We start from the raw sequence: 10,494 nt of genomic DNA, 5'->3' as shown, positions 1-10,494 counted from the left end.
TGAGCCAAGAACATTTTGGGATTTTTCTTCGTAAACTAACTTACAAATAGCGAAGTGAATTTTCTATTTAACGAGTTTTTCTTCGAGATCCACTTTCCTTATTTCCCACTTCCCTATTTAACTTCCACTTTCCCTATTTAAAATTAATAATTTTATACAGCAAATAAATGCAGTCAAAATTTTATGAGGAAATTCAGCTGTTTTTAGTTGAAAATGTATTTAGCATGATAGTGCAACACTGGATAATGTTTTGCTCTAGTTTTGTTTTCCACGTACATTTCTTTATTGGCTGAGATTTATAAAATAAATAGTAGATACTAGTTTACAAGATAAAGGTGTATCCATTGCTTTTTTAAATTATGTATAGTGTTTTATATTGTTTAAGCATTTCAAAAGGCGATTTTCTATTTAGCGAACTTTCCATATAACGAACTTATTATCGGGATTTAGCAACTTCGTTAAGTAGAGTTTCGACTGTATTATTAAATTGCATAAAAACTGTTTGAAGTGAAAAACCAGTTGCAGATTTAAAATCAGCTATTGGCAATGTATAAAATTCATTCAAAAATCGCGAGAAATTTTTTCCCCCTATTCTGGCTATTCAAGTTTATTATTATTATCCTTATTATTAATATTATTACAATCATTATTATTATCGTTGTTATAGTCTTTAATACTATCATTATTATGAGTATTTGTTATTATTTTTAAGCTTCAAACGAGATGTGGGAGCTGTAATTTTTGATTAGTTTAATATTTTTTTGACACAATGAGGAAGAGTGGAGAATATAAATGCTGTATAAGTTTGAGATCTTTTAAAAATATTCGCTTTCCTGTAGAAAATGTGAAATCTCAAAGTCATTTCATTAAAAGCAAAGGGTAATCTTACAGAAGGATTTTAACGCTAGGTTTACGGACGTTTCTTACATACCTATATCTACGAACGTGTGTCAATTTGACGCATGAAAGAATACATATAATTGCGATTCCTAATTTAATAAATTCAAGCTTTTTATCCACCACTATTTCTAAATAATTCGTAGGCTTATATATTTCACCACTTTACACATGCAAAATTTTTTTAGTAGTTATTTACCATTTTTTTAATTATTTTGGCATGTCCGGAGCAGTTGGCATCTCCGCAATTAGAAATGTAATTATATACTATAACAAAAAAAATGAAAATATGAGATATATATTTATGAAATGTTCTAGTATTTTATTTTTCAATACTCGAACTAAGCAACTGAAACCTTTAAAATCTGACATCAATTGACATTCTGCGTTTGTTCTTCCTAAGGCTCCTATACTATCAGAGCTGACCTATCAAGCAGTATTGGAGCAAACAAGTTCGCAAGTTAGCGTTATGTTATTACAAAGATGCCAACTGCTCTGGACAATCCAAAAAAATTTAGAAAGCGGTAAATAACTACAAATTAAATTTTGCAAATAGTTGACAATATTTGCTTGCTTTTTAAAATGTAAAGCATGTAATGAGTACTAAAAAGTGGTGAATTATATAAGCTTGCGTATTGTTTTGAAATAGTGGTGGATTAAAATCTACCAAATTGAACTTATTAAACCAAGAATTACAATTAATAAACTACCACTTGAAAATATTTATTCGCTGTGCCTATGTTAGCTCTTTGCTCCAACAATAAATGATAAGTCGGCCTGTCTAATTCAGGGGCTCTAGTTCTTTCTATTATTGCTTATCGGCAACAGTTGTTTATCGCTTGTTTCATTTGAGATAACGATATCGGATAACGGATCGAAGTATTGTCGGTACATTCTTATTTATTATTGATGTGATGTTTGCATGTTTACTCAAAATTTTGTCTAAATTACGATCGCGTCAAATTGACGCACATCCGTAGAGATAGATGTACCACAAAGAGAATTTCAATATTTCAATGCTTTTGAAGAAAATATGCTTCAATATATATTTACTTCTATCAATAGTTAAAATTCATTACAAGAGACAAAATAAAAATTCAAACGGTTTTCATAACTTTCCTTACAAAATTCGAAATGCGTCAAAATGGCGCGTCGCGTAAACCTAGTATTAAAATTGCTTGTGTTACAGCCAGAAAGAAGTTAACTTCGTTTCCTAATCTTGATTCATTCGAACTTTGAATCGGTGAAAACGACGTAATTTTTAAAACTTTCAAATTGTTCAAACATTATCGCCCTAGAAAATCTTCCAAAGCATTTTCAGATGAGAGAAAAAAAGTTTACTTATAGTTAGTACAGAAGTTTCAACAATGTTTTGATTAACATCTGTAAGTGAGCCTTGGAGGCTCAGGGAATAGAACGTTCGCCTTCCAATGAGAGGAACCGGGTTGAAGATTAGTCGGAAATGAAGATCGGTCGGAATTGAAGATTAGTGGTCATAAACCTGAAGAATAGGATCGGCTGTTCCACAACGGTTATAAAATAAAATAAGAGGACCTCTCATGTAATACATGTAAATAATCGAGCCTGGTCGATTATTTACATGTATTCCTATGCATTTGAAAATGATGTTTGGACATTAACAAGTTTCATTCAGACCGACACAGCTAAGAAGTCTGGTTGGGAAGGTAAAAATTTCAATAATTTTCTTGATCACTTTAATTTTTATTGTCATTACAAGCCCTGCATTAAAAGTTCAGTTGTCAAAGCAAGTCACCTTCTTGAGTACCCTGAGCATCTTATTTGCATAAAGAGGCTTTCAACTTTGGTCTTGATATAGTTTTCCTTAATTCCCAATTTTGAAACTTTTTTTCTTTGTCTGGATGAAAAATTTCTTTGATACTAATGCCAATATTATACTAATACTGGGTTCCGACTGTGTGGAAATTTTTTTAAAGTGGTAGCGAAATTGGAGATATCTTGATGTTTTAAGCTATCAATGAATATTAAATTTAACAATAGGTTTTCGGGACGCGTCGTTCTGATACATTTCGAGGCTTATAAGGAAAATTACAAAACCCGTTTGCATTTTAATTTTATCTCTTGTAATGACTTTTATTCATTGATCGGGGTAATTACATGTTGAAGTCTATTTTCTTCAAAAGTGTTGAAATATTGAAATTCTCTTGACGCGATCGTAAATTAGACAAAATTTTGAGTAAACATGCAAACATCACATCAATAATAAATAGGAATGTACCGACAATACTTCGATCCGTTATCGTTATCTCAAATGAAACAAGCGACAAACAACTGTTGCCGATTAGCTATAATAGAAAGAACAAACGCAGAATGTCAATTGATGTCAGATTTTGAAGGTTTCAGTTGCTTAGTTCGAGTATTGAAAAATAAAATACTAGAATATTTCATAAATATATATCTCACATTTTCATTTTTTTCCTTCTTATAGTATATAATTACATTGATTTCTAAGTGCAGAGATGCCAACTGCTCCAGACACGCCAAAATAATTTTTAAAAAAAAACGGTAAATAACTACTAAAGTAAATTTTGCAAATATTAAGTGGTGGATTATATAAGCCTACGAATTATACAGAAATAGTGGTGGATAAAAATCTACTCAAATTGAATTTATTAAACCAAGAAGCACAATTGATAAACTACCACTTTAAAATATATATTTGTGGTCCGGAGAAAGTTGGCATCTCTGTAAGTTATATGTATTTGTTCATGCTTCAAATTGTTGCGTGTTCGTGTATATAAGAAACGTTCGTAAGCCTTGTGTTAAGTAGGAAACACTCTCAGTCCTTTATCAAACAAGTTTGTTTTTCCCCTAACTTAAAACGGTTATTTATATAGATACTAACGTCATTAGACACGTAAAATATTTATATAGAAAGATAAAGATAGTAATATAGATAGATGTTTAGGTTCATATCTCTAACATATCTTACCTAGTAACATTTATCACTGTTCTTTACTATGGAAATATGGTTCAACTTGTTTAATCAGAAGAGAGACTAAAGCACGATTCCCACGTTTTCATTTTAATTTTCACCATATTTCTGGAACTAATGAACCAAATNATATTGATAATACATCTCAACTTAAAATTTTACTTCTTTAATTCATACTTTCAGTACCTTGAGTACTCAACTCGGTTTTTTTTCCTTTTTGCTATAAAAGCCAGAGCGCGAAAAACGCTCGTGGCATTCGAATCTTCCATCCCCCCAACGATATACTTACTCCCTCGCGGAGCTTTTTTTTACTTCCCTCCTCTTTTGAGGAAAGGGTTTCGGACCTTACATGGCGCCGCAGTATACACCGCCATTGATGGACTCCTTCACAGCCATTTCTAGCTTTATTGTAATGCTGTTTTAATTTTTCAAAGAAAATCCCGAAAACATCGGCAGCTGTTCCTTTTTGAAAAATGTTACGCTTCAATCCTGTTATCAAGAATTCTTTTTGATTGAATACTCTTCTTTATGATGCACTAGCTTGTGATAGTTCGGTCTCCTGCTCTAGCTACCCAATAGTATCCATATCTTTAAGATGTTGTGCCATTGATGATATTTTTTTAAGATGTTGTGCCATTGATGATATTTTTAAGATGTTGTGCCTCACTGTGATAATTTTAAGATGTTTGCCTAGTAATCTCCAATAAACAACAAAGATTTAGTAAAAAGAGCTGGACTACTTCATTTTGACTGGTTTTTGTTGTTGTTTTCTTCATAGGTACGGATAACTTCTATGGAGAGGAGGTATGTCTTTTTTTGTAGAATATATTTGTTTTTCTGGGACTTTAAAGATTAATATTCCTTCTGAGTTGTAAAATTGCAACACGACTCCAAAAATGTACCACTATATCGTTTCACCCGGCCATTAATTTTTTATATTTTTCTTTTTTAAATTGTTATCACTTGCTTGTTAGCAACTTTTCATTCCTTTTTTATTTTATACCCAACCGTAACAGGGCAGGTAATCTTACAGAAGGGGTTTAACGCTAGGTTTACGGACGTTTCTTACATACCTATCTCTACGAACACGCGTCAATTTGATGCATGAAAGAATACATATAATTGTGATTCCTAATTTAATAAATTCAATTTAGTAGATTTTTATCCACCACTATTTCTAAATAATTCGTAGGCTTATATATTTCACCACTTTACACATGCAAAATTTTTTTAGCAGTTATTTACCGTTTTTTTAAATTATTTTGGCATGCCCGGAGCAGTTGGCATCTCCGCAATTAGAAATGTAATTATATACTATAAGAAAAAAAATGAAAATATGTGATATATATTTATGAAATGTTCTAGTATTTTATTTTTCAATACTCGAGCTAAGCAACTGAAGCCTTTAAAATCTGACATCAATTGACATTCAGCGTTTGTTCTTTCTAAGGCTCCTATACTATCAGAGCTGACCTATCAAGCAATATTGGAGCAAACAAGTTCGCAAGTTAACGTTATTTTAGTATTAGTTATGTTATTACAGAGATGTCAACTGCTCTGGACACTCCAAAAAAATTTAGAAAACGGTAAATAACTACAAAGTAAATTTTGCAAATAGTTGACAATATTTCCTTGCTTTTTAAAATGTTTAGCATGTCATGAGTAATATAACGTGATGAATTATATAAGCTTGCACATTGTTTAGAAATAGTGGTGGATTAAAATCTACCAAATCGAACTTATTAAACCAAGAATTACAATTGATAAACTACCTCTTGAAAATATTTATGTGCCTATGTTAGCTCTTTGCTCCAACAATAAATGATAAGTCGGCCTGTCTGATTCAGGGGCTCTAGTTCTTTCTATTATTACTTATCGGCAACAGTTTATCGCTTGTTTCATTTGAGATAACAATATCAGATAACTGATCGAAGTATTGTCGGTACATTCCTATTTATTATTGATGTGATGTTTGCATGTTTACTCAAAATTTTGTCTAAATTACGATCGCGTCAAATGGACGCACATCCGTAGAGATAGGTATACCACAAAGAGAATTTCAATATTTCAATGCTTTTGAAGAAAATATACTTCAATATATATTTACTTCTATCAATAGTTAAAAGTCATTACAAGAGACAAAATAAAAATTCAAACGGTTTTCATAACTTTCCTTACAAAATTCGAAATGCGTCAAAATGTCGCGTCGCGTAAACCTAGTGTTAAAATTGCTTGTGTTACAGCCAGAAAGAAGTTATTAACTTCGTTTCCTAACCTTGATTCATTCGAACTTTGGATGGGTGAAAACGACGTAAGTTTTAAAAGCTTCATATTGTTCAAACATTATCGCCCTAGAAAGTTTTCCAAAACATTTTCAGATAAAAGAAAAATTGTTTACTTAGAGTTAGTACAGAAGTTTCAACATTGTTTTGATCAACATCTGTAAGTGAGCTTTTGTGACTCAGGGAGTAGAACGTTCGGCTTCCAAAAAGTTGAACCGGGTAGAAATCACAACGATGGTAGATACGAATTCCGCACCTGTCTTGCAATGATCACAGCTCACGCAGAAAAATATCTTCAGTCGTCGACGGATCGCCCCCTAGCCGCCAGGCTAACCGTGGAAGGTTTTAGTAGTTGTCCTCTTCATGCAGCACAAATGCGGGTTAGTTCAATCAAAAAGTCAGCCAAGAAAGCAAAGTTGTCCCAATTCTCGATCCAGGAGTTCCCTCGTCTTCTGGATTGGTATCAAAATTCCAAGGCTTCGGAACTGAACAACAGTAGTTATAAACCCGAGGAATAAGATCGGCTGTTCTACGACGGTTATAAAACAAAATAAAAAGTCCTTTCTAGGCCGATTATTTTCATGCATTCATATGCATTTGAAAATGATGTTTGGACATTGACAAGTTTCATCCAGACATGCACTCCGAAGATGTCTGGTAAGGAATGGAAAAATTTCGATATTTTTCTTCACCACTTTAATTTTTATTGTCATTACAAGCCCTCCATTCAAAGTTCAGTTGTCAAAGCAAGTTCCCTCTTTGAGTATCCTGAACATACTACTTGCATAAAGAGGCTTTCAACTTTGGTGTTGATTCAGTTTTTCTTAATTCCCAATTTTTAATTTTTTTCTTTGGCTGGATTAAGAATCTCGTTGATACAAATGCCAATATTATACTAATACTGGGTTCCGACTGTGTGGAAATTTTTTTAAAGTGGTAACGAAATTGGAGATATCTTGATGTTTTAAGCTATCAATACATATTAAATTTAACACTAGGTTCTCGGGACGCGTCATTCTGATGCATTTCGAATTTTGTAAGGAAAGTTATGAAAACCGTTTGAATTTTTATTTTTTCTCTTGTAATGAATGACTTTTAACCATTGATTGAGGTAAATATATATTAAAGTCTATATTCTTCAAAAGCATTGAAATATTGAAATTCTCTTGGTGGTATACATATCTCTACGGATGTGCGTCAATTTGACGCAATCGTAATTTAGACAAAATTTTGAGTAAATATGCAAACATCACATCAATAATAAAAACGAATGTACCGACAATACTTCGATCCGTTATCTCAAATGAAACAAGCGATAAACAACTTTTGCCGATAAGCAATAATAGAAAGAACAAACGCAGAATGTCAATTGATGCCTGATTTTGAAGGTTTCAGTAGCTTAGTTCGAGTGTTGAAAAATAAAATACTAGAATATTTCATAAATATATCTCATATTTTCATTTTGTTTCTTATTGTACATAATTACATTACTTTCTAACTGCAGAGATGCAAAGTGCTCCTGACACGCCAAAATAATTTTAAAAAAACGGTAAATAGTAAATTTTGAAATTATGAGTGGTAAATTATTTAAGCCTACGAATTATTTAGAAATAGTGGTGGATAAAAATCTACTAAATTGAATTTATTAAACCATGCGTCACAATTGATAAACTACCATTTTAAAATATATATTTGCTGTCCATAGCAGGTTGGCATCTCTGTAAGTGCTGTTATATATATTTGTTCATGCGTCAAATTGACGCGTGTTCGTAGAGATAGGTATATAAGAAACGCCCGTATACCGAAGGTTAAAAGAAATATATACGACTGCGAAAATAATAATAGTTTACAAATGAAAGACAAATTTAAGCATTTTTCAGTAGTCCTGAAAAATATTAGCTACAACTCATTTATTTTTGTAGATCAAGGGAACCCTGTAATATATGAAACCTAAGCCTCAATTCATTTTATTTTCCAAATAACATGTTTTAAAAAAACCCCTGACAAAAAAAAAAAAAAAAAANAAAAAACCCCCGAAAAAAAAAAAAAAAAAAAGAAAAACAACAAGACAATGAACATGCATGAAACTAGCGAGAATTACAATTCTTTATTTTCTAAATTATTTGTAACATTCAGGTATTTTTGTGACTAACTCTATCTTGCTATAATTGACAAATACAAAAATAAATCATAATTTAGTAATCAACGACCGTACGGAATTAGAATGTTTTTATCACAGTGCTTACAAGTGTAATATAGCAGGGCTGAAGTTCATATAAATCAACTCAGAAGTTAGCAATAACTGGTAGGAAAACCATTTTATTTAGATTTGCTTTTGAGGGGAGTAAATTATCCATGTTTATCAAAAAACATTTTAACAATCATAACCTATATATAAGATTGTTTCTTACCGAGAAAAAAGCAAATAGTGATAAATAGTTTATAATTTAATACTAAAAGCATAATTAACTCCTTCCGTAAACCAGCTAAAATTAAAATGGTTTTACTTCCAGTATCTGCTTTCTTTTTTCCTTCAGGCCTGAACTTTAGAGATGAGTGTCCAAGAGATCCTGGTATTACAAATGCTCGAAAAATACCAAGTATCAGGATGGCTTTTTCATTTTCTGAACAATTTCTTTTATTGTTGAATATGTTCCGATGAAACATCCGAATATTCCGAATATAATGATGGCAGCATCTTTGATGATAATCAAAATTAGCTTTCTCCGACCTGCATAATAGAAATACTACTTTTTCAGAATAGATTCAATTTATATATTAGGTTCAATTATTACATATAGATTAATTACTATATTTATTATTTTGTATTGCTTATCATTTTATATAGGTTATATTATATATAGGTTAGGTTATTATTATATATAAAGACCTGTTTACACGGTCTAAGTTCTTGAATTCGAGAAATTGGAGGAATTTCTCTGTCCAAAAAATTGGATGTTTCGTCCACACTATTCAAGTTCTTGAATGTCTCCGATTGGTTGGAAGAAAAACTTACGCATGCGTATTGTTCATTTTCAACATTATAAAATCGTACTTACATCAGTGTAAAATAACTAAATAAATTCATAATAACACAAATAAACCGTAACAGATCAATTTATTTGGACTAAAATATATGAGAACACACAGCAAAATGACGTAATCTGATGCCTGCTTGTTGACGTCACAAAACCTAAGATGCTGATTGGTTAAGGGAGTAAAAACTTGGATGGAAAGTAGAACATGCTCTACTATCGTCCAAAGACTTGGACGATAGTAGACCAAAGCAAAACAAGTTTCCATCAATATCAATCAATCTTTGTCCAAGAGCTTGGATCGTCTAAACAGGCCTTAAGTGTTTATATAGGTTCAATTATTTGTAAATAGGTTCAATTTATTATATAGATGAAAAAATTTTAACATTTATTTTTAATGGAATGAATAGGTGATTTCAGTACGAGTTCAGAAAAGTTGTTTCAATCAACCAACCAACAACCACATCAATAACCTGATGAATCCTCCAATCTGTAGTGGTTCCCTCTGTCTTTCTTTCGGAGAATCACGTATAAATCAAGTATCAAGTATAAGTATAATTACGAGTATCAAGTAAAATCACGACATGAATTTTACTTCTGTGCTTCATATCATGTTATTGTTGAAATGTGTTTAATAAATTTAATTTATCGTTTCGTATCGTTTTATGATATTGTTTAATAAACAGTGGTAAGTAAATAGTATGTGATTACTATTATTATATTATAGAAGATATGGAAAAGTTGATTAGTTGATATGGAAAAGTCATGTCATTTTCTTTTTCTTTTCTCCCTTATAAGTAGTGGTTTTAATCTTGTTCTTACAGCAGCAGACTACCTCAGACTTTTAGTCTCGAGTTATGTTCTCGTGAGAGCTGTACTGTTATTTCAATTGGGTTTACAATAAAAAAAAAACATCAATTTTTATTTTCCATACAAAAGAGTTGATTCTACTCAGAAAGAGTGTTTAGCAACCCACAAAATTGAGTACCCCATCCGTGATTTCTATTAATGTCGTCGTCAGAGCAACATTCGTGCGTTCCTGCATTCAGGGGTGAAAGCGAGACGGAAAAGAGGAAAGGCTGGTAGTAAAACCATTTCAGTTATAGTTAGTTTTGGGGAGGAGTTTACTTATTCTTTTTTTTAAATTTTTCAACAATATCTACTTTATCTTGGAAAAGAAGCAGTTTTATATATATGCCAGAATTATAAAAGAAATCTTGATAGTTACAGATATTTCATTTTTTTCGAAAAAAATGCTGGAATGAAATGTTTTACGTACCAGGTTTTTCTCTTTTCCGTCTTGCTA

The 10,494-nt window shown here is 31.5% G+C and overlaps 1 protein-coding gene across 1 annotated transcript in view; it reads right to left on the bottom strand.

Moving 5' to 3' along the window:
• Positions 1 to 8,241: 8,241 nt before the first annotated feature.
• Positions 8,242 to 10,494, bottom strand: part of LOC107444210 (proton-coupled amino acid transporter 1-like) — a gene marked incomplete at its 5' end in the record, with an annotated part of 24,762 nt that continues 22,509 nt past the window's right edge. The window contains 1 exon segment of the mRNA XM_071181985.1: positions 8,242 to 8,884. Coding sequence (XP_071038086.1) covers positions 8,757 to 8,884 — 128 coding nt within the window.

This window comes from Parasteatoda tepidariorum, chromosome 6 (assembly GCF_043381705.1).
Source record: "Parasteatoda tepidariorum isolate YZ-2023 chromosome 6, CAS_Ptep_4.0, whole genome shotgun sequence".
Taxonomy (NCBI): Eukaryota; Metazoa; Arthropoda; class Arachnida; order Araneae; family Theridiidae; genus Parasteatoda; species Parasteatoda tepidariorum.
Note: the sequence above shows the minus strand (reverse complement) of the source record. Positions and strands in the feature narration are given on the sequence as shown.